The following is a 26,138-nucleotide window of genomic DNA, read 5'->3' as shown; positions in this document are numbered from 1 at the left end:
TTCAAAACTGACAATGAATATCCAAATGACCCTTTTCCACAGTACAAATGAAATTTAAAAAGCATTTTGACAACAAGGCCCAATTAAGGAACATTTGATTGGCAGAATGCTATGCAAAATCATAATCTACATATTTAGCATTTAGTCATTTAGTTGGGTATGCACATAGCGTAAAATGCTTTTTTTTCCCTGCAGTTTTAATGGGAAAGGCAGTCAAGCTCTGCTTGGCTTATAAATTTCCCACAAACCTCCATGTTGGTCCCTCTTCCTTTTTTTTTTTTTTTCCCCTTCTTAGTTGGATGAAGAAATAAACACTAGAAAAGTTTTGAAAGAAAGACCACAAGGGATTTCAGGAAAAACAGAAGCAAATATAACAAAATAACCATCCCAAAAAGTACATATATATTAATGTATATGTATTGTCTTAATACAAAGATATTATTTGCACTTGAGAACATAATTGCAATTTCTGGTTTTAAATAACTTTAAATTTATTTTCAATGAGTGAAATCTGAATGGACAGTAATATAAAGACTGAATAAGCTAATGTGGACAGAAGTAGCAGGCCAGCATGTGCAATACCTGAGGGAGAAAAGATCATTACCTAAAACTTGCCAATTACGAAGTCTTACAGAAACAACTCTCATCTTCTCCAGTTTCCTGTGGAGATCTTTATCATGTTATCTATACAACTGTAAAAGACAGGAAAACAGTTGCCTGGAGGAAAACTCTTGTAGCATGAAGCCTATGACATGCTGCTCTGAGTATGTGCACTGCTGTAAGCATGGTATTAGCTCTTCTTTACTCACTCCCAGGGTATGCTTCTGAAACTTCCCACCATGCAAAAAGACTAACTTTTTCTAAACATCTCTAACTGGATCTGCTCACAAAGGCAGAAACATAAGGATAAAATCAAAAATTTAAAAAATATTGCTTACAGCTACTTACAGATGTAGTTTCCCAATGACAGCAGAAAGTAAACATGCTGAACAGGTTGCTTCCATCAAAAGTAGATTTTAATTCAAGATTAAGCCTAATGGATGATTTTGTTTGAACTTGTCCAGAATGTTAAAATTAAGTTCACAACCGATCTCTGTCTTTTAGATGCAACAGATTTCTTCTAAAGAATGTTGGAATTTTACCTGTTCAGTACAGATCAGGGGTAAAAGCACATGCTACCAACAAAAAGGTAGTTTGCACTCAGAACTTCTCTAAACCAGTTACTAACACCAAAACTCAGTCTTTATAAAAACTGTGAAAAAAATAAATGTAACTTGATAGTTTTCATACTTCATTACGCTAAGCAAGTTCCTACAAAAGCTATCTCCATTAAATAAGGCACACATTCTCTCAAAGGATTTTTTTTAATGAAACACACATTTAATTGTGTTACTAATGTTTTAACTGTAGCTTTTTTTCTTGAAATTGTTTCTCAACACTCAGAATCAGCAAAACTCAGTTGAATCCATTGGAGTGTGAGATAGGGGATAAAATGGACAGCAGGGTAAAAAAGACCTGGTGCTGAAGGACAAAACAGACTGCAAGATCACCAATAAATTATGATTGCTCTTTACATACATCCAATATACAAAATAATATACAAAAGCATTAGATAAGTTAATCAGTTGAACATCAACTGGTTTTGGGTTTTTTTAGCACTAATTTGTGTAAATGTAGAAAAAAGCATTATCATATACCTGAAGTCCAAATTACATATCTCTTGAAACAGTGCAAGGAAACTATTCTCACCACAGACGCACAGGTGCTTCTCTGTATAAAGCTTACTTTGCTGCAATCTGCTTCAGATGTTGCATCTTCAGGCAAACCTAACATAAAGGTTACCACCCAAGTATGCAAAGTACAAAACATACATATACAATCATACAAAATCAGAGGTGAACAGTAATATTTCCACAGCTAGATCTTACATATTCCACTCCAAACTCAGTTTTCAAAAAGCTTTATTAAACACCTATTCAGTCACTGCTGCACTAAGGTAATGTTTTTCTAAAAAGATCAAGACATAATAGAGCACTTACATGTAAATTCTTTCAGTAACAATTGCCTAATTAAATATGTATATTACCATATCAGTATCTCCAATTGAAAAAGTCCTAGTTACATATCAATCTTGATAGAAATAGCTCTTGAGCTGTTACGGATGAATCACCAAAGTAAAACCTTCCCTTTTCTTTGTGATACTGCAGTCACAAAGGTAGAATTAAAAAAAAAAAAAAAAAACACAACACCACCCTTGATCATCTCATCAGTCCAGGCTTAGGTGAACATGACCTTACTGCATTTCAAATAGTCCCCTACAACGAGTCATGTTTTCACATACATGATGTATTGACAACTTGTCTATTTTAACATTAATAATCTTACATTTGTTTTCACTTTGTCTTCCACAATTTCCTTCAGATGCAAAAGGAAGCAAGATAAATATCTTCATACATCCATATAAGAATGATGTTTCAAACATTAATCTTTTTTTTTTTTTTTAAATATGAATTCTCTAAATAATTTTACTGCACATGGCAACTGTTAAAATCTTGCGTGACCTGGCAAGCAAGGAAAATCATCCTGTCCAAAAACACTGGAAACTTGATCACAGGGGCTGAACTTCTATGCTTATCAAAACTAATGTATGACCCTACAAGTATTCTCAATTTGCTCTATCACAAAAGACTAGATACTTCATATACTTTTTCTTTCATTCCAGATTCTGTATGAAAGTAATTAGTAAATCATTCAGAGATTTGCTTTAGTGGGCCTACATTGCTTGCCAGTAAGATCTTTTTTACCCAGGCTTTTTCTTGGCTAGATTTTAATGGCAAGTATCTCTTTTTCCTCCACGCTAAATAATCCAGAATTTGCCCTTATTTCATATTCATAACTCACTGCAAATATATACACAAAAAGAAACCTGTTTTTAAGGATGGTAAATTTACTTGAAAAATGTAAACTCTCAGGTCATGTTGCAAATGAAACAAAAGATATTGATTCCTCATATGCTGCAGACTGAGATTACTGCTCCATAAGTCAGACAGGAGGAAGATGAAAAGCTCTATGACTAAAACAAAGCTTACTTTGGTACGAAGGAGAATTAAGTAAAACGTGTTATCTACAGGTCTTTGACTCACAGAACTTGCATAATGGCAGATACAGGATTGAGAACCTCTTCCACACAGATGAGAAATCTGCCAGTAAATGCAGTATGAAATTAGAAGGAAGAGTATACACCACACCCTTGGGCATGACATTATTATGAAACAGAAGCCTTCAAAGCTTTTAAGAAGGCAGCTCTTCCTAAAAATGTATTTCAGCAACAATTAACACAATGCTCAGCATTAATTCTTCTCAAAGTACTCACTTCAATAGGTTTGCTACTGTCAACCAAAACAGCTTGTCAGGGAGAAGCTGCGCATGTGACACCAAATTAAGGGACTCATAATTAGCAACCAGTACGCATGATGAGCACAGGATGCTGATGAGTATCTTCTTAGAATGCCTCATAAGGGAATTCCCTGAGAAATCCAAAAGGTGCTTCGAGAATAGGAAATGAAAGATTAAAGGTTGAACATGTCTCCCACAATGCATTTTTAATTACCTAGTTTGTGCTTTATCATTTAATTTTTTAAAGCATTAACACATATCCACAAGCACACCAAGACAAAACATCAAGCGTGGGACAAGAGCAAACCAGTGTGGTCAAACAAGTTTAAAGCAAACCTCAGGAACACAGGCCTTCCCTGTGTCAGGAATGGGATTGATTAGTTATTTCAGAACTATCACTTTAGCGCTCGTAAAACCCTCAAAAAAAGTCTATAAATTAATGTCATTTTGAAAAAGAACTATTTATTGGAGATGGGAAAAATCAACTGTAGTAAAGGCTACAACATATTTAAAAGATAAAGAAATCAGTGTATGTATCTGCATTTGCAGGGGTGAACTTTAAAAGTACTGAAAATGAATATTTCTTTACTGAAACTATTTTTAAAAAAGCCAAAAAAAGAAATTATCGTGCATGTAATTACTTAATAATAGAAGGCTGGCAAGAGAACTCATTTGAACAACTTCATAAACAGCAGTATGTTGAATATCTTTCCGGGCTAATTTTAAAACCTCCAAGGTTCAACTCTAACCTGGGCAAATATAAAAGCAATACAAATTAACCAAGAACTTTTACATAAACAACTTGTAAAAATTCAGAAATGTAATTTTTCCCATGAAAGAAGACTGAAGAATTTGCCACTGTCACATAGGCTCATAACCATTTATATAAGACCATAACTCTGTGTAAGTATAACTTCACTCACTCATGAAGCAATTTTTGTTTTAACCCATTAATGCCATTGAATGGCATAACAAAGTAAGTTCTCAAAGAAAAACGGACAGCAGAGGAAACAACTGTCTCTTGGTATCAACACATCTACATCCTCACACATCTACAACAGTGGCAGTTTGCTGCAACCCACACTATGCAATATCCATTTTTCAATTGCATATATATCAGTTTTCTTAACCAAAATTACATGTTTCCATGTTTAGTAGTCTCCCACATCATTCACAGCTAATAAGAAATCCACCTTACAGATTTCTTACCTTATTTGAAACAGAAATTAAGTAATGTTGTGTTTCTCTGAGGAATGGTTTTTCCCCTGAGTCCCCCTGAAGCCTGTGCTATGTAGTTTAACCCTTTTTCCCTATCATACCTACTCCTGACCCTATTGCCTCAGGACCAATATCTTTCCTTGGCCCAAAACTAGATATACCCCTGTCTCTTCCTGTTTGCTCTCTCTCTCCTTGCTCTCCTGGAACATCACATCAAGAATAAAGCTTGGACGGAAGCTGGGGGTGAGAGCCACTCTTTTGAAATCTTTATTCTGTCTCCATGAAATATATTTCCCTAAAACCCCTGAACAACTAAGCTAGCTATAGCCCAGGGAGTGGCTAGAGGGAGTATAATTCAAAGTAACATCCATTATTTCTGCTTTTTAGCACAAACTGCAAATACTGAATTTGAAGAAGCATATTTGAGAATACACTCTGCAGGAAACACTACTTCTTGTACTGCTTAATTGCTGAATGCATTCCTTAACTACCTTAATCTGCTGTGATTCACACTTTCCTAATGAAACTGCTACGTATGCTTCTGAGGCAAAAAAGCCACAAGGCTTGCTTTTTTTCATAAAATTCAAACATGTTTTTACATATTGTATAGGTATTTATTGTCAAGATAAAGAAATAATCAAACCTCTAGGGAAAAAAAAGCCTGCTCTGTCTGTTCAAAAATAATAGTATGATCTCTAATTTTCAACAGTGTTACTGTAAGAAAGGTAATTGTCTTTAAATTTCAGTCACACCACAGTAAATTTTAATGTCATAATTAAGTAAAGATGAAACACATAAATCAGTTCACAAATGTTTTTGAGGAGAACACAATTCAAAAGCATATTTTTATTAAGTACTGGGTTTTGTCAAAATGAATGTACTATAAAAGCATTAAGTACCTTCTGCTTCTATGAAATAATGCATGGAAAGCCTATAGAAGAAAAACTGTTTTGCAAGAAAACTTTCTCCCCCCCTTTTTCTGGTTATTGTGCTTAAGTACATAATTTTCACTTCTGCTTTAAAATTTTGTTTTCCACAGCTTAAAGTAAAAATTTTAAGTATCAGATTCCTCAAATAAGAAACAAGCAAAATATCCCCATGCTAATGAAAAACCCAATGACTTCATGACTATGATTAAAAAAAGTTTGCACTTAAACTACAAGCAAAGCCAACTCAAGTTGAAGTTTCAGCACACAAACTTCTGACAAACTTATCTGTATTGGTTTGGCATCTATAAACAATTAACTAATCATGTATCTCACTGAATATAAGACAAAAATTTTTCTTACAATTCCTTTTAAAGCACTGATCCAACTAATTTGAAAATCCATTCTTAGACCTTCAGCTGCTACTGATCTATGCAACAGAACTGGAAGGTTCTGCCATTTGTAAAGCATTGTCGTTGCTTAAGAAACTCTTTCTCTTGTAAGCTTTTCTTCCGACAAGTTACTTCATAATAAACACACAAAGCTCTGATATTTGGATATCAAAAGCCACTTTTAGTAAGAAAAAGCTATTAAAGTAATTTCCCAGTCTGTTGGAAAGCATGGTTGAGAAGACTTAGATCTGGAAGTATAACCACCTCTGTTCACTCTAGAGAGGTGATCACCAATTCTAACTAAATGGAGACCATGGGGAGAGGAGAAATAAGAATGCTGAAGCCAGAACTCAAATATGCTGCTTTCTTTGCCATACATGTCTCTCCCATAGCTATATTTATTGCAATTAATTTCCTTCTTCACAATGCTTCCATTTTTATAACTGAAGAAATCTTTTGGTTTCTCTTCAATTTTAGTTTACTGCTTTTACCACTATTCAAGATATTTTTTTCCATTTATTCCCATGACCCAACATTTCCATCCGTAGTTTCAAACAGAATACCCTTCACTAATATCTCATTACTTTCTCACAGTATGAGTCTATTAGTTTCTTAATTGCCTTCAAAAATGAGACAAAATAAACCACAAAATTTATTTCAAACTTGAGAAATGCACTTTTTTTACATTAGCATTCACATATTATAAAATTAATTTCATTTTTAAAATATTGAGAGTGTGCACTAAGCATCATGAAATAGCACATCTTTGGACAGAAACATCTGAAAATTTAGAAACACACATATAGATGCAAAACAAACTTTAAAAGCAGATAATTTAAATCCACATCATCCTATGCAGTAAAAGAGGACTTCCATTGACAGATTTGTTGTAATATGTACATGGGGAACAAAAATTCTTTTTCCTCAAGTTATTTTTAGTATACATCAGAAAGGGAAAAAAAAAAAGCAAACTTGAATAATACAAAAATAATGTGGTTTAAAAGACAAATCTGAGTTAGCTGAAAACATCGAACACTTCAAATCAATAGAAAGGCTAGACCTGACTTATTTATTCTGACTACTTATGACAGAAGATGGATTAATCCCATTTGACCTATGATTTTTTTTTTTTTTTAAATTCAGATATTTCTTCTATACATATCTTATAGCAAAAATTCAAAAGAATGCCTCTGATTTTGCCGGTAAGACATGGTTTGGAAAGTTTCTTCACAAGAAAAAGCTAAGCAAAAAATCCACACATTCTCCTGCTATGAGGTGGTATTTTACAGGTCTCCATTAGGCCTCTCTCAGATTTTTTGCCTCTTTGATAAACTTCCTGGCACTGATATGATTGAAGAAATTTTTATTAGTAACTTTCAAGTTCCTACTTGGCTTTTCCTCTGAAGTGTGAAAACTATGAGAGTCATCTAAAAGATGGGCTTTACATGGGCTTGAACTCCTCAGCTGCTTTTCAAAAAAGTATTCATTTTAAATCACAGCTTTACCAGAAAAAATAAATGGATAGTGGGCCATACACTGTATTATGCTGATCAGTATTCTCAAGACACACTTCTTTAGTATGACATGGAATCATGCAATAAATATTTAAAACAAACAAATTAAAATACAGGCTAACCCAAAACACTGAATTCCACTTATTTTAATCTTTGAGAAAGTAGGTGTTTGCTTCCTCCATAGTTGCTCTTAAAGCTTTTCTCCACAGCCAGCCTTTCTTAATCCATTTAGATACTTTTTTTTAAAGCTCGTAAGTCAAACACAGATCAAAAAACGCAGCAACTGTCGCTGTTGCTACACTTTCACTGAAAATATGGTAATTAGTTATGGTACTGTTTTGAAACATTTATTTATGTAGCGTAAAGTGACAGGTTTCAGACTCAGAGCACATCAACTTCACGTGTAGGTAGATGCTATTCTGAAAAAAAAGTTATATAGATTGTCCTTTCTTTGAAAATCACTTAAAAATTTCAAAAAATCGAAAGACTAATAGAACTTGAAATTTCAGGCGTTAAGGGAGGTTGGGGTATTTTTTGCTTTGTTTTAAACACACTCAGAAGAGACTATGAGCAATTAACACCATTACTCAAAATACTGATTTTCTCTCACACACAAAGCTAAAAATAACAGGCAATTAAGCAGTTGGATATACTGAAGATAATGTCTCTTTTTCACTTCTGACAGCTATTGTTAACAACAGCCAGAGAATTCTAACTTTAATTAGGCTTACTCCACTGCAAAATGGATAGAAGCCTTTTTTTAAATTATCCACAAAAACAGTTTTAGTTGAATTACATTAATTTTTTCATGAAAGACAGTAAAGCCTACTTTGTCAACTAATACATCCTTATGATTTAAGTATCCAGGACTATTACTACTCTCTATCTGTAATGAAACTGAAGAAGAATTTTTATCACAGTTCACACTTTATTCAAGCTAGAATATCTGCCAGTTCATAAGAACAAGAATTTTCATTTTACAGTTTGTATGGTTAACTGAACATATTTTCCAGAAATTCATTCTTTCAGTGGAGGTCATGAAGATTATTGGAGGTACTTTCTCCATTGCATCAATATGATATGATTTTAAACAATTTGATTACTAAGAACTACAAATGTACCTTAAAAAAATAAGATGATGGAAAACGTGATAGAATTAACATTAAAACAAGTCTACGTATGAAAAGCAAAGGAAGGGGGCAAAGCCCAAGTCTGTTGGATGCAACAACGCATCCAACATTTCAGACGAAATATTCTAATTAGCTCAGAAATCTGACAGCATATTAGAGTGGAATAAAAATTGAAACAGAGAGAACTAGTTTTGTAAAACTCCACTGTCTATAGTAAATCAAGGTCATTCAAGACAGTACTAGGAAGGAAATAACAGAAAAACAGATTTCCATACCATTTATCCGTTATGCTCCCTTACCTGCTAAGCAAAAAGTAAGTAATTCACAAATCCTTATCAATTCACAAATCCTTATCATGTGCATGCATTTTTACTAAATAATGCTAATTATTTAGCATTAATGCTAAAGCAGTGTCAGTACTACCTGGCACTAAACAGACCTTTGTTTCTCCCTTCTTCCCTAACATGCTTATCCCCACATCAGCACTCATATTCTTCTCTGATCCTCAAGATGAGTGCAGAAAGTTAAATAATTCAGTTTGTTATGGGCCCACTTTCCAGCCAGGGTAACTGTATCCAAGGAAAGCCAATGAGGACCACAAAGAAAAAACACAAATGCACATCTGGGGTTGGAACAAAAACAAAACAAAACCAAAAAAAAGGCAAAGCTACCTGTTTTCACAGCAGAAAGCCCTGCTTCAGCTCTGTTATCTAAGTACACAGCAATCAAACCTTTTCTGACCAACTTAACCTAATCTGGGAATACTCAAATATGTGGCTCCAGTATGAATTTTAATGAATAGAGAAATGAAGCTAGAAGAAGCAGGATACACCAACCTCTTGAAAGAACAAATGGGATCCGGAAGGTTCTACAGCACATAAGAATCTCGTTCACACTGTTCCAAGCCCTCACAGGACTTAAATACATTAATGAGTGAAATAGATGCAGCAATACGCTACCCAACTACACTATACAGCTCAGATGCTTATTATCAACACCTTCTCTCACATTCACTGTATCCTAAAATATGCCAAAATTGGGTTGGTGCAATTAGCCAAAAACCCACAAACTAAAGTAAATCACCTCATTTTATCAAAGCCTATATGTAGCAATGTGGAAACAGATGATGGTTGCTGCTACCTTTTCCCAATAAGCACCTCTTCTGGAAAAGCTTGGGTAGGCACACAGGCAAGGCTCAAGTCCACACACCACAGCTAGCTCAGCGAGGAGAAGCAAGAAGGGTCTCCTGGGTAAGTTCTAGCATGGTTAATTTTGCACACACATCAAAGGGATCAGGGACAAAAGACCCAGATCAAAGGAGTGCCCAGGGTTAAGTATGGGCATCTGAGGGCAAGGGGCAATACAAGGGCAGGGCAAAGGGCAATAGGGGACACGGGGGCAGGCCACCAGGGATACCACAACTAATGGAGAAATAGGGAAAGGAGAAACCACGAGCACTAGGGACATATATGAACCATAGCGGTGGGCAAAGCCCATGGACCAATGGGGAAAGCAAAACTGAAGTAGATTAACAATGTTATAGAGCATCATGGGGGAAGTCTTTTCTTTCAGCCTAGGTGGGGAAACCCTATGGTATTTTCCAGGGAAAAGCCCTGGGGGTTTCCCTGAGGGATTCAAGGGTTTCCACACCTATAGAGAGCACTTATGCTAACAGATCCACTCATACATTTGATACTAAATGCCACCACAATCTTCCAGTAGGTTAAGCAACTAGGGAAAAACAGTAGGGAATAAACTCTACCTCTAGCAAGTCACACACAAACTGCATATCTCAGTAGAGCTTAGCTACATTCATTAGGACTTTTATGCTATGGTAGCATAATATTCCAACAAGTCATGCTAAAAGATAAAGATGAATTTGTCCATGTAAATAATTAAATATTCAAACACAAAATAAAGTAATTCAAAAGATTAATAGGAATTTATAGTTCACTGGTTCCTATCAATCAAGCAGTTCTCTCCATTATACAAGTTCTGCCAACATATCTGCCCTTCTTTATGCTCCCTTATTCCCTCATAAACTGAGCATGAGATCTCTCCTCTTAAATTGTACCTGTTTTCCTTAGTTCAGTTTCCTTAGTCCTCCAAATATCTTGCTTTATGTATCAACCCCAGACAGAACAGTATATCCTGGCAAGCAATGCTAGCTGACAAACAATTCAAAGAATTCAGCGCTAGGTATTTTCACATGGATTCTGCTACTTGTTTAAAGTGAATAAAAGGATGTAAAATAGTAAGGTTTCTTTGTCCAATTAGGCCTGAAAAACAATATTATATATTAATAAAGACAATTTCTCAGACATTGTGAATAATTCATTTTTCTTAAGTGAGACATACATAAAAACAAATTAGCAATTTAAAAGTATAATCTGTCCAAGTGCTTCAAAAGTGTGCTTTTTAAAGCACTCAGATTCAGATCTATATTCTTACTGTCTTTGTTTCCAAGTAATTTACCTGAAGGAACTTTGAATTTTTTTCAAAAACTACAACTCAAAAATATTTAAATTAATGGAAAAAAAATTCTAACTGCTTTCCCACTGCAGTCAAAATCAGTCCTGCCTCACAGCATGAAAGTACCAAGTCCTCTGTGTGTGGGCTCAACACAGGTTTCTGCTTACTTCTGGACCTTTTCCATGTTGCAAAGCAGGAATCATCAATTTGTAAAACCAAATTCAAATACTGTCTATCTTATTCATTACAGCTCTCCCTCTCTTCAGCTACCCTGCAGCAAGTACAAAATACTTTCACTGACAACAGATTGGCACAGCAATAGGGGGAGAGTCGGGTCACATTCCTAGAAATCAAGAAGGTGAACAGCAGATATCTCAAAGCAAGCTAAGATAATGCTGAACAACTTCTATGCCATGTTATAGCTATAAATATAAATGTACACACATCTATGTATATCCAGGTGTACATACACTAAGTATTCAATATACATGAAAGCAAAGAGTGCAGCAAAGAAAACTGATGGGTAAGTAACAAGATTCAGGTCACTGAGTGCTGGTGTGTACTGCAGCTTTTTCAGGGGAATGCATATGACATTTTCATATTACTTACAGAGAAGATGTAATTGGCTTTTCAGCACTTTCAAGTCTTGAATTCAACAGTTTTGTGTAAGATTTCTTCATTCTTTGAACACCCAAATCACACAGATAACAATACTCCATTTAATTGGCAAAGAATATTTCATGCAATATTGCTCATATTTATGATAACTTCAGTCAACTTTCCTGATGTCATGAGTGTTACTATTAAAATTATGGAAATATTAAGAAACAGCACTGAAATATACCTTTGTATATGGAAACTACATTACTAGAAATTTGCGTTAAGGAGGAAAAAAAATCAATGTGATTAAATGGAACTTGTGCTATGGAATTTTCGTTTGACAGAAAAGTGATTTAGATTATTTTGAATAGCTTTTCATAAAATTTTACCAGGGTTTTAAAAAAACATTTATTTTCTTAATACTTTTACAACTTGCAGGAAAACATTAAAATATAAATTATGCTTTATGTTCCTTCTTTTATGCAAATTCATTTTGTGTTTCATAAATCATTTAAAAAAACGTACAAATAAAAACATTTTAACACAATATTGTGCAAAACCTTTTATTTATTTAAATAAAGAAAAGCATGAAAACAGAACAAGTTCATTACAAAGTTTAATGCCAAAATTAAATAAGAGCATACTACAATTGCAAATAAAATCTTTGCATCACTCTCAAACTGAAAATATCCCTCATATTCCTGAACCTCAGTGCCAGGAAGTCTTCCAGAATTTCTCTCCTGGTAAATCAGAAGATGGAGAATCTGGAATGGCCTGGGAGAAGGAGAATCATCCAGTTAATCCAGTTATAGCTCTTTGTTCTAGTTTATAAAAATAATTTGTCATCCTTCAATTTCAGTCAGTCTCTTCTAAATAACTACAAATATGTTACATCTTTTCCACTTTCTCTCCTCAAAACCTCAAGGGATATGTCCTATTCGCAATTCTCCAAGGACTAGAGAATTGGTGGAACTGAATAATAAAGGTCTAGATATTAAGACAGCAGGATAAATTATCTCTAATTTATATACTTGTAGCAATCAAGGCTTCATCTAGGTCTTGTTAAGGAAACAATGCACACTGAATAAAATTTTACTTTATGCCCCTGTAAGTATGAAGAAAAGCAGTTCCCTAAAGTCAGTGGGTTAATACTCTCTGGCTTGCTGTCTCATCATTCAGAAATTCAGTCTTACATACATTCCAAACAGATCTATTGATTCTGCAAAAATCACAACTCTCCTGAAAAAAATATATATCTCTGCTTAACTAACAATTTTTCATATTTTATAAACAAACACTGAGGAATTACCTCAGATACAGCCATGATAAAATGCTCCAAAATTTTACTCCAATTAAACAATGAAAATAACTGGTTTTGATGCAGTATTCAAACTGTGGGGGGAAAAAAAACCCAAATTAGTAGTTTTAAATACAATTATTCACTGTTGAAAAGGGTGAAAGGAAGACAAAAATGAGACTGCATACCAGTTATAAGGGCAGGAAGACTTCCTGCAACATATGAGAGGGAATGAAAAAAGCAGTAAACAAGGGGCTTATAGACAGATGAATGCATTTTCAGGACCAAAGAACCTTTCTTTACTCACAGTAAAAGTAATCTGGGAATAAATCCTATCCCTATTTCCACTAGGATTTGGGCCTAGATTAATTATCCCATAAAGACATAGCTGTACCAATTTAGAAAACACTACGTAACAGAAATTTCACTTAATGCCATCTACAAAAGGATTTAAGATGACAAGAAAAAAATACTTACAAGGGTAAGATCTCTCTTTTTGAAGCTTTCAGTTCATGAGTTCTTGTAAGCACCATCAACTTGACTCAGGCTCCTTTATTTCAAGAAGATTGCAGACAGAATCTCAATCGCCATTCCAGTCTTCAGCAGCCTCATTTCTCCTGTCCTTCTTTATCCAAATTAAAATAACCAAGTGCTACAATAGTGTTCGTTTTCTGACCTTGATTTCCTACTAACTGCTAATTTTCCCTTGATCCAATTCTCCTGGGCATCTTAAAATTATTTCACACAGCTATTCCACTTAGCAACAATCTGACATGCATCCTTATCATGGTGGTACTTCTCTGAAACTTTCATCTCTCTGGGTGGTGAATGAATCCAGGTCCACTTTGGGGTTTTAGATATACACACAAGCCCAGTGAATGACGATTACTGGAACATCAGATAAAGTGAAGTGTAGGTGAGCAGAGACCACAAGTAATTGTACAGCACAACAACATTAGGAAACAATGTAGGTCTACAGGAACTCAGGGCAAGAGGAAGGTGTACAAAGAGCACACCTGTGGAAACTTGCAATAAATAGGACTTGCAATCCAGTGCAAAATTTCCTTGTCCAGATAAGGTCTACAAGTAGTGAGCAGTCACGTGGTGTATCTTATCTCATTAACAAAAACCCCTCTGTGGTGCACCCACAGCGATGAGATTCATTTTGACACAAATTAATATGCTACAAACACAGAGGGCTTTCAGGAAAACTGCCCTGACAGTAATTAGCATTTGTTCTGACAGCACATGCTACAACACTACTATGTCAGGCAGGAGGTTAGAAGTAAGCCCCAAACAGTTTTCCTACACCTCCAGTGTTTGGATTTCTAAAGAGGCTGTTAAAGTATGACAAAAATAAGAATAAATACCTCTAGCATTTTGCACGAGGAGGAAAAATTAAAAAAAAAAAAAAAAAAAAGGCTGAGAATAATAGACACAAACATCTGGTATAACAAACCTAAGATTTAAAATCATCCTCCTCCTAATTTAGACCAGAAAATCAAAATGGAAACTACTGTACTCCAGCAGGGGCCAGTATGTACCCCCTCTGACATATTCATTAATTATAGTTTTTTCTCTCCTGGCTTGGTTTGACAATTAAGTTTTATCTTGCTAAAAATGTTACAGCATTCTGCTTTTATTGCAAACTGGAAACTAATGAGACATCACCAGATTACACTTTCATCATACTGATGGAAACTTTGAAACAATGTCCTGAACATTTAACATACTCAATTTCTAAATTCAGTAACTCAATATATTCAAAATGTATGAATCTGTGCACTAAAATCAGGTACCTCAATCCATACTAAACCATCAAAACATCTATGACTTCAGCCCTTATATACACAGCCAGAAACCTACTTTATGGCATTCATATTTGAATGAGAAGTAAATTAGCATTTTCATACATGTCATATCTTCAGAACTTCCTTAGCAATACTTTTCCATATAGTTTGCAGATGTCTTTAGCAGAGAAAAAAAAGAAGACTCTCATCACTAGAATAACTATGTCACATACTTATTATGCAAGATTAAGAATTAAGGGCTCTCTCAGTTGTTGTAAAGCTAAAATAAACATGGCTTTCCTCCAACCAAAATACCTAACAAAACAGCAAATGTGTTTAAAAATTACCAGGATGTACCATCAGATGACCTAATCAGCACAGATTTATTATTAATTGCATTGTTAACCGTAAGAATTTATTATTAATACTTAGTAATTCTTTGGGACTTTTCTTAACTACAGAAAGAACCTAAAATAAAAATATTTTTTACTTTCAGCTGCATAGATTAGGATCAAAGTAACTTAGAACTGCAGCAAAAAAGGTTCCAGCTAAATTAAGAAAAAATACAAAACTCAGTAGTGAAAAGATTGTAATAAATAAAGCTGTTTAATGTACAAACCAATATTCATGTAAAACCAAGAAGTGAGATCTAGACTAAAAATCTGAAGTAAATATAGAATGTTACCAAAGTAAATATAAATACACTAAATGTGTTTTGGATAGGAAAATTCTGCAATTCTGTATTTATTTCCATATAAATTACTAAAGCTCAATTCACATGCTAGTTTTGAATCCTATAATTTTATTACAGGATTTTTGACATGCTTCATAAATGCAATGTCCCCATTTCATTTATTTATTCTAACTTGAGTGCATCACTCAGCGTAACTTGAACATATTAGAAAGATTCAAATCAAAAACCTATTTAAAGAAAAATCTTTGAAAGTTTTTATATGTCTCTGGGGGAAATAACTGCTGTTAGCACTTAGCCATGACCATCACTGTTACTGAAAAACAAACCTTAATTTTGCTGTTTTTCTTATGATATAGATACTAGTTTTTAAATGAACTTTCAAAATACCGTTTTCTGAGCTTCATACATTTTCCCTAACTATCTTTTATGGTTTAAAGTTTTCACATTTTGCCTTTCATACATTTTCCCCAACTATCTTTTATGGTTTAAAGTTTTCACATTTTGCCTTTCTTCACCAAACACTTACAGGAACAGCTGTGCTCTCCAATATGACAATCCCGACAAAGCAGCAAATACATTAACAATCATCAGGGTCTCCAAATGTAAGTTGGTGGTAAAGACAAACTTATTTACCATATTAATTAAATGGCCTATTTAACATGGAATATCAATTCTCTAATCACATCTCATTTGAACTTCTTATTTCAATTAGCAACCCTAAAGTCTACTAGAGACCCTACTGTTCTAGGATCATTAAGAACATTTTCATGATCTGTCAAATGAGGGAATAAAAAGCAGAAACTGCAAATACTCTCAGGAGTAGGCCTCTACCCTACTTAGGAGATGATTAGGGAGAAAGCAGCAGTAGTTCTCATTAGTTGCTTAGCAATGAAACATTCCCCTATGAAACCAGAAATGAACAAACCAACAGAGGTGTTGCCATGAGAATGAGTAAATGGATAGTCTGTCATCCACTCAAGGATAACCTGTCCTTCATTAAAACTAATCAATCTGAATTAATACACCAATCTTGCACAGACAAGGCATGAAGAATCCACTGTATGCAGCCTCACCGAAGTAGCCAGACAATACATTACTCAATTTTAGATATACAACACCTACGTTTTTTCTCTGTGTGTGTACAATAGACTCAAGTACAGGAAAGTTTTAATTCAAACCAGATTAACTTTATATTCATTTTTACTGTTAAACCTTACCTTTTGTATCTATAGTTATACCCAAGTTATTAATGACTTATTGTTAACAGTCAGTTATTCTCTTAAGGCTTACAACAACTTAAAATACAAATCTGTAAATTTAAGATTTAACCCACACCTAAGTTATTTATGTTTTCAAAAGTATATTCACACATAAAGCCACAAACTCAACATAAATGGAGTTGACACTGCCATTGTTACTAATGTTGGAAGTCTCAGAAGAGCAGAGTTCTTAACCAGAGAAATTTGATTACTGTTGTCCTAATTTTCAGACCTAATTCCAGGATGCCACTATTTCAGTCACAGATACAGTATAATAGGTTCCCTTTATTTCAATTTCCCCATAACCAATTTAGAAATATCCATGTTTTATGGGTTACTTTATTTATTTCAGTGGGTTTTTTTCCTGCGGGGCAGGCATTTTTTGTTTTGCTTTCTTGTTTTGCTACCATTGTCCACTTCACATGTACAATATAAAGTTTTCCAAAAAAAAGCATGAATTAGAAGAGAAAGGGAAAATAAAGACAGTGAACACTTCTTAAGCAGAAATCAAGATGATTCCTGAACTTCACTGACTACCTAAAATCTGGTTGCTTCTCAGTATATATTTAAAATTATACAGATTTATAATTATAAGCAATTATGATAAAATTAATGTATCAAATTATGCTTTGATTAGCTCATCCAAACTGTTAGATTAAAATGAAAGCTATGTTTCAGAGCCAATATTAATTCATAATTCAGTATTAAGACAAATCTTACCTATGTACTCACAAATGAAGACTACAAAAAAAGGAGTAACAAGATCATTTATGCCCTGAACATATCCACTGGCTGGATGACGTATTGCCCAGATAAACAAAATTCTTTCAAAGATCTGAAAAAGAGTTAAAGAAACCATCAATTTAACTTAACAAGTGATAAGCACATTTTAAACAAGACACTTGCAAATTATCATAACATCATAGAATTATAGGATATCCTGAGTTGAAAGAGAGCCATCAGGATCACTGAGTCCAACTCTTGGCCCTGTGCTGGACACCCCAGGTACCATTCCATGTGCCTGAGAGCATTGTCCAAACACCTTTTGAACTCTGTCAGGCTTGGTGCTGCGACCATTTCTCTGGAGAGCCTGTTCCAGTGTTCAACCACTCAGAGAGAAAAACCTTTTCCTGATATCCAGCCTAAATGTCCCCAACTCAACTTTGTGCCATTTCTTTGAGTCCTGTCACTGGTCATGAGAGTGAAGAGATCAGTACCTGCCCATCTGCTTCATCTTGTGAGGATGTTGAAAACTTCCTTGCAGATAAATTTAATATCATGGAGTTAAGCAGTATAAAAAACACACATGCAAAAGCATAAATGAACATTGGCATACATAACTAGCTCTCAGTGCTATGTAAGCTTCTCAGTTCTTCAAAAGGAAGCATTTTAAGGGTATTAGCACATATTAAAACCAACCTAGTATATAATTCAGTTAAAGTAGTTAATACAAAGTAGCTCTTATTCACTGGAGCTTTTCCAGTAATATAAAATTCTCTTTTCTCAAGGGAAAGAAATATTAAATGATATTCCCATAATCTTCCATCTCTCTGAAAGAAGTATTCCACTAATGCAATATTCTATTTATCCCTAAATAACAAAAAAAAGGACTTGATATAGCTTGGATTTTTTTTTTTTTTTGTAATATGCCCATAAAAAGATTCCACAACCGTTAAGCTTGCCTAATACCGCAATGTGGAGTTTTACACTCCTGGCATTAGCATACCAGTTAGTGAAAAACCTGAAAAAAATCAGGAAATGTAGAAATAAGGCAACTGCCTGCCATGTCACAGAACCTCACCCTCTCAACTCTATAAACTGAAGCTTGCTTAGGATCTTCAAAAGCTCGTGAGGCCACACTGTATCTCAGCATGAGAAGAGAAAAGAACAAGATAAATCAGAGAATTTTTTTTTTTTACTCCATTTAGGTCTGTGATAGGCTGCATTTCCTCTCAATTACTTGCTTCTGAAGATATTATGTGCCTTTGAAAGACTGCAAATAAGCAGCAGAGTGAAAACTGCTACATGCTGTGTCCTAACTAGAGGCAGGCAATCAGTGACATATAATCTGAAAAAAAGGAATGTTTGCTCATTCATGAGAGCACAAACTATGTTGCTCTTCTGGCCTCAGTATTAAAAAAAAAAAAAAAAAAAAAAAAAAAAGAGACATTTTGGAAGGACTCAAAGGATTCTGTGGTTTGCTGCAACTCCAGAAGTCATTGAATGCTCAGGCTTCATGAAAGCCAGTGAAAGACTTGCCCAGAAAGGATGCAATAGGTGGAGGAAGTTTATTTGTGAAGTCAGTATTATTTATATTCAATCTCACTTAAAGTTTTTGTTAGAATAAGAAGCTGATTGTTTTAATTCAATTTTAAATAAAATCTCATTATTTAGTTTAAAAGTCCTCTTGCAGCCATTTTTAAGTAAGGAAAGGTCTCAGCATAAAAGACTCACATCCTGCTGCTTGAAATTCCCATCACAGGCTTCCACCTGAAGCTAAAATATATTTGCACCTTTTGCTTTGAAAACAAGTCTCAAATATCAACATCTATCCTTCTCCTACAGGCTTTCTTTTGAGAGTCAACTGTCCTCCAGGTTTTATGTTTCCCTGGCTGCAAATTCACAGAACAGGGGACACAGTCAACAACAGCAAGTACAAAAAGTTTTGGTGGGCACTGAAAAAACAAGCCTTAAGACAGTGCACATTTGATCCATTACAACCACAACTGAGATTCAGTTTTCACTCAGTGTGATTTCAGAGATTAGACAAAAAGGAAAGTATTCATCAGCAAATCCTCCATAGAAGCATCTTGTTTCCATTAGCCAAGACGCTTACTCCTTTAGCTACAAATTCTTGGTACCATTCTGGTCATCTCATGCATTTTAACAAGAACTGCATATTACAAAAAAAAAAAAAAAAAAAAAAAAAAAAAAAAAAAAAAAAAAAAAAAAACAACACCACACACAAACCAAAAGACAAACCACCTTCTGCCCTCTAAGCAATAATCACTGTCTAGACAGTTTCACTGTCTATCAATAACTGTATAAAGATTTTACACAGCCATTTACAACATGTTTTTACATTTTACATAATCATACCCTGATGAAATTACAGTTGTTTAGGTAATATTTTTAGTATTACTGGAAAACTGTCAATCTAGCAAAGTTAGTTAGCTCACAGCCACTCTGCCTGGTTCTGTCCATTGACACTTCTACTTTTCAACAACATTAGTTTCTCAGTATTATCAGAGTTATTCTCTTTTCACGTCATCATTATCATTTCACTTCTGAAAAAGGACATGTTTAACATACTGCAAATACAAACGACTTTCTCAAAAACAAATATCAGAACAAGCTGACTAGAGAAACCTATTTAAGTAGCAATTGCAGAATGTAGAACAGGGTTATGCACTAGGCTAAATAAAAAACTCATGGTGTGAGTGGGCTACAAAATAAGCACAGCCAGCAACCAACAAAAAAACCCACAGCAATTCAGTAAGAATAGTCAACCAAAATACCCACTGCAGAAACTATAAACATCGTGCTTTTTTCATGATGGCATGTCTGAAGTCAAACAATTCACAATTTTGTACCACCAACCTTTTGGTTCTTCAGAACCTCACAAGATACACAGTTTGCTTTGCAAATTGAGAAGCCTATGGATTTTAAAATGTTTTAAAAATCCAGGTGTGAGGGAGGTGGTGTTTGTATCTGTTGGGGTGGCAGGGGGGCGGGTTGGAGGGGGTGGTGTTATATTTTTGAGCAGGAAGCACCACTTAGTGATGGCACATGAGCTTTAATACCCCCAAATGCTTCCAGTCAAAAAGTCAACTATGCACTAAAACAGCATTTTCAATTTTTTACCCATTTTTGTAGTTTCATTTACTGTCCTGAATCAAAAAATGAGCACTGAAAACCTGAACAGCAGACTGATTTAACTTTCTGTACAACACTCATGACTGTGTTCAAATAGGATTCATTAAAAAGGTCACTTTCCCAAAAGGATCCCCTCTTGATTTCCAAACCAGAAACAAAAAGTGGAATTATTTTCCTGCTATGAACCACTACATCTCATGAGATGTCATTACCAATCTATTATTCTCTTTTGAATTTTACTCTCATTCATAATTACAGCAAGAATTACATTCATATACATAAAGAAAAGAATTCATCAGCTTAAATGAAAGTTTGAATTACTTGTGGGTTTTGCCACCTCAGAGGAACTTCAAAACCTCCAAAGCCTTAATTCAAAAGCTTTTGAAAATTTGCTTTTGGTTTTCTAAGTAGGGAAGGGAAAGGAAAAAAAAAAAAAAAAAAAAAAAAGAGATGGGAGGACAAAATTATAAACTATTTTAAGTTGTGCAGCTTTCTTGAAATTATTATGTATAATATGCAAGCACAGATGGAAAATACACAGCCATGTGCTTTCCATTTCAACAAAATTCAGTTAAAGATAAAGCAAGAAAAGGTAATAAATTAGAACAGTCCATGTTAGCTAATCAAATTTATTGAAACTAAATAAGTAGTGTTTAAAATAGCTCAACTGCACTATATGAAAGAGCATCTCCAACTCCTCTGTTCTCCTCTTTCAGAGATGCTATTAAGTCATTATTAGTCCTTAAATCATTGCTCCAACATTACCTTCCCCTCACTCAGGATCCATATAACTCCCATAGAAAATAAACACTTTAAACTGATTTTAAAAGGAACACATAATAACTAGTTATTTCCACACATCAGATTCAAAATATCTTTTTCTAAACTGTAACATTTTATTACAGAAACCAAACTCTGAGTTCAGGTAAGAAATTAAAACAGCCTTATTGACCCTAATTAAAAGTTCTTTGGCAACAGAGATTCTCATACCACCAAGACCAGCAAAAATCTTGGAATAGCAGCATTTGGAAATTTAAGTCAGGAGACTGAGAGGTTTATACATGTGCTGTCTTTCTGAAGCTTTAATCCGTGCTTTTGTCCACTTCTGTCAATTACAGTCTCTTCACCTCACTCCCACTGAGATTCTTCAAAGTAGTGGCAACAGTACTCTAAATCTTTGCAGCATCAGAAGCACGTACAAAAGTCACCATAATACCCACAACAACGGTTTTGCACAGTGTCATCCTTTAAAACCTGTCTTTGACTCTTACTCTGATTCCCTTCTCCACTTTATAACCCTTGCAATCTCACCTTAAAAAGGGGGGAGTGCCTGTTGCTCACCAAAGACCAGCACCATCTTCTCTCTCAAGAAGAGTCAGCTCTGAGAATAACACACCCTATCTGCAAGAGCCCTTGGAAGTAGGATCCCTGTGGGGCTGAGGGATTTGGTGGTGCTATGGTAGGCCTCCAGAAACTCAGAAAGCAAGAGAAAGAAACGTTGAAGAAATTAGGTGGTATGACCCTTTCAGCATGTTTTGTACAATGGCATCAGGCAATTGTAGGGCAGGGTTTGGTTAAGATAATAAAGGGAGTAAAAGACAGATGCAAGCCCATTCCCCCAGCAGCCCACCTATCTAATTAATATCTTTAATAGTTTATTTCTTACTGGCATTATTGCATTCTTGTTCCTTGATTTCACTTACTCTACTCTTCAATTCATCTCTAGAACAGTCCAGGTGAAACACCACTGTGCAGAAAGCAGGTGGAAAGCCCTATATTTATAGGTTTTTCTTCTGAAATACTCTATTAGGCTATTTTCAAAACAATTCTCCAACATGTGGAAGAGCACTGCCATTAAACAAATAATTGGAGCAATGAAAAACCAAATGAAAGCTAGTTCTGCATTTAAGTTCTCATAATTAACTACCAGTTTATATTCTATTTGGATCTATAATTGCATGAACAGAAACTACATGGCAATAAATTTGAAGGTCTAACTAGAACCATTAGAAAGGAGAGTAAGTTGAAGAATTAAACTAAGTAGCTGAATCCACACCATCTATGCTATTTATGACCTATATACTTCAAAATTTAAAAGTCCCCATGAGATTCAATTCCCTAACAGTATAGGCCAATTTGATTAATACATTTACCATTAATCACATTATTATAAATTTACATTAATTATATAGTTACAAGCGTAGTAAAACAATTTAAATAGAGTACTCAACATACAAAACTTACAAGGAAGCAAAATCAAATATGGCATTGAAACCAGTTGTGATACAAATTCAAAAAGGAGAATTTCCCAAGTGGAACACTCTAAGAATTTCCAGAACTTAAATGATTTTGACAAATACATTGAACCACAGGACTATGCTCTGGATTACTTAAAAACCACAATATTAACAAAACACATAAAAAGGAAAAAAAGGGGAAGAAAACCTCAAGGGAACAAGGCCACAATAAATACTGACATATTCAATATAGGAAATTAATGAGGTGCCTTTGCTTTTATTACTCCTACTTACACTGCTATTCTTAGTCTCTACTTAGACATCCTCACGTTTTTTTTACTACTTTAAGCTAGTTCTGGAGTCAAAATAGCAAGTGCAATCAAATTAATCAAACTGATGTCAGATTCATTAATAAAATGTTTTCTCTAACAAAAAGAAAATAAATAATTCTTACCTCTGTTACTTTGGGCTGAAGTCTTAAAACTTCAGGACTCATGCGTGGTATATCTATGTGGATCTAATTAGACAAAGAAGAATACTGTAAAAGGAACCAACAGCATACTTCCTAAACAACACATTAGTTAAAATAATTTGTTTGGTTTACACTATTAGTTGTAACAATCCCCTTGTATCATTACTTTCGGGATAACATGGATTTTTACTGTATTTCAAAACATAAAGCCAAATCTTTAAGTTAATCTTTCAACGAAGCAAAATTTAAAAACACATATATTTGTACTCACATTCTGGGATCCTTACATCACATTTTAATTATTTGCAAATTATAATCATACTGGAAATACTCATTACCTCAGGGTAATTATGAGCAAATACATACTACTACTCCTGTAAAGTCATATTCAACTCCTACTATCATAGAATCATTTAGGTTACAAAAGACCTGTAGGATCATCAAGTCCAAATGTCCAAAGATAAAAGCAGAGTTTAGCATGTATTTTAATGTATTTGACAATCAAGAAGAAAGCACAAAAATATCAGTATTTCTACAATTTTTATTCCAAACTTCATACGGGAGTTTTATGCAACAGAGTGCTCAAGTCATGATTTTGGGTTCCATTCACCAGCCTTATGTTAGTGATGCTATATATTTCTTGCTACTAAAGATTAGCCTTGAAGCTGAAAGGAAGATCTCAGCTTCTTCGGTCCCAAGAAAGGCTAAAGTATCACTGCTTAGTGTTACAAACTACTCATTTCAGTACAAAACTTGAAGAAAAGTTATCTGCTTATCTGGGTGAATGTGAAAGTTTGACACCCCTACGTTTACTGCGCATCATATATAGTTTCCACTTCTTAAGCAGAAGTTCGGAGCCAGTAAGAAACAGTCACTGTTGTACTTTGCCTGTCCATCTTAAAACTCATTTGAAAGAGAGTCTGAGTAGGAGATGAAAAATTTGAAAATACAACTAATTTTTAAACAGAAAGCCATGGCAACACTAATGCTGACATTAAAGGAAATCCACTATTTTGAATTTCAGATGAAAACTACTTCAAATTTTTGCTTCTGAAATTTAGGAAAATTATTAGAGGGTTGTCTATCTGGTAAGATCAAAGAAACAGAGAAAACCAGTAGAAAAGTTCAAAAATAATCTCAAAGTCCTTTAGCGAGTGATCTGTAGATAAAAGGCAATTCAGTAGGTGTTCTACCTGTCTGTAAGTATCCTGGTGGTTTTCATCATTTCTGGAATCATAGTATTGTTCAACAAATGCAAAATACTCTTTACGTTTTCTTTGTAAAGTGCTTTCTCTTCGGTCCACATTTGCAGGAAGATAGCCCTGAAGAAACAGTGAAATGAGAAGGATATTACTCTCTGCCTTACAAAAAGCACTGCTGGCATTTGATTACATGTGACAGGAGGTCTAACAAACTGATGTAGTGCCATGTACTCCCACACAAATCTAAATAATCCTTTACTAAACTATTTTTCTAATCACTCCAACTGGTATGAAAGTTCAGATACAAACACCTTATAAAAATAGCTGTCTTTTTTTTTTTCCCCCTACAAAATGAAATTTCTCATCAAAAATTCTAAGACAGTGTTGACTTTTGAGGAGAAAAGCTTAAATAAATAAATTCAGGTAAATTCAATAGCATGTGAGTTCCTCAATTTCTATGTGGCCAGTATTGGAGCAATTTTATTAATTTTTTAAGTAACACGTATTAACTCAGTTGCCTTCAAGTAGGAATTATATACATTAGCAAAGGAGGCTTGATTCAAAATTAGGAAAATCTTCTTCATGGAAAGGATTATCAAGCACTGGAACAGACTGCCCGAGGAAGTGGCTGAGTCACCATCCCTGGAGGTATTTAAAAGATGTGCAATGTCACCCTTAGGGACATGATTCATTGGTGGACTTGGCAATGCTGGGTTTATGGTTGGGCTATACAACCTTAAAGGTCCTTTCCAACCTATTCAATACTATGATTCTGTATTAGAATCATTGAAAATATTATTCCTGTACACTTTACTTAATTCATAATGACAACAGAAAAAGTACAAGCCATATTATATTCCAGATACCTTAAAGAGGTACTTTCTTTGGCAAAATTAATTTCATTAATATGTACAGACTTGTTTTTGATTCCAAGTACTTTAAATCCCACAAGCTTCACTTCAGGTAAAAGACTTTGTCTGACATTTAATATCCTGTCCCAGTGTTTTGTGTTAAATACTGAATTCTGCCACCCATTTGTTCCCAACAGTTGTGGTTTCTTCCCTGTAGGATATCTTAGCTAGTTGCATTAGAAAAGAATTCAGTTTGAGGATCAAATGTGATTGTTTGAAGGACACCGATACTTTCTCAGCAGGTCTTTTTGCCATTATTCAGTTTCAAAGACTGAACTAATCTTTCAATTCAACACGTCATATTTCCTGCTCACTTTACAAATTAGGTTTTATTCTTAAAAGTTGGGAAGGCTTGTAATGTATCAGCAGTGAATAAATTGGTGGAGAGTTTAATCTGTTTATTCATTAATTTCCTCCAAAGGCTTTTGCAAACAGATCTTTAGTTTTGTTATTCAAATGAGAAGACAGCCTGTATAGTTCTTGCTATTTAGGTACAGTCTACTTAACATTTTCAGTATATTTTAAAAATAATGTGATTTTTTTTTTATAGATATCGTTTCCAGTAGACATGCATACCATCAACAGAGTATTGCATAAAAAAACTGTCTTCATCAAACACTTGTTAACATTACTAACCTGCTGACTATGTAACAAATATCTCAACTGAACAATTTCTTAAATCATATTTTTAAAATTCCAATTTTTATGCCGGTTTTACAAACAAGACAACCATCATCTGCCTCAGATAACAC

General features: G+C 34.4%; 1 protein-coding gene across 4 annotated transcripts in view; it reads right to left on the bottom strand.

Annotated features, from left to right (window-relative positions):
- Positions 1-26,138, bottom strand: part of TBC1D22A (TBC1 domain family member 22A) — a 143,029-nt gene that overhangs the window by 95,803 nt on the left and 21,088 nt on the right. For all 4 annotated transcript variants that reach the window (XM_040061853.2, XM_040061854.2, XM_040061856.2 and 1 more), the window contains exons 6-8: positions 24,467-24,595; positions 23,256-23,318; positions 17,409-17,523 (exon numbers count right to left, since the gene is read on the bottom strand). In XM_040061853.2, coding sequence (XP_039917787.1) covers positions 17,409-17,523; positions 23,256-23,318; positions 24,467-24,595 — 307 coding nt within the window. The remainder of the gene's footprint in view (positions 1-17,408; positions 17,524-23,255; positions 23,319-24,466; positions 24,596-26,138) is intronic.

Source organism: Hirundo rustica, chromosome 4, assembly GCF_015227805.2.
Source record: "Hirundo rustica isolate bHirRus1 chromosome 4, bHirRus1.pri.v3, whole genome shotgun sequence".
NCBI lineage: Eukaryota > Metazoa > Chordata > Aves > Passeriformes > Hirundinidae > Hirundo > Hirundo rustica.
The sequence above is the reverse complement of the archived record's forward strand: the minus strand, read 5'-3'. Positions and strand labels throughout refer to the sequence as shown.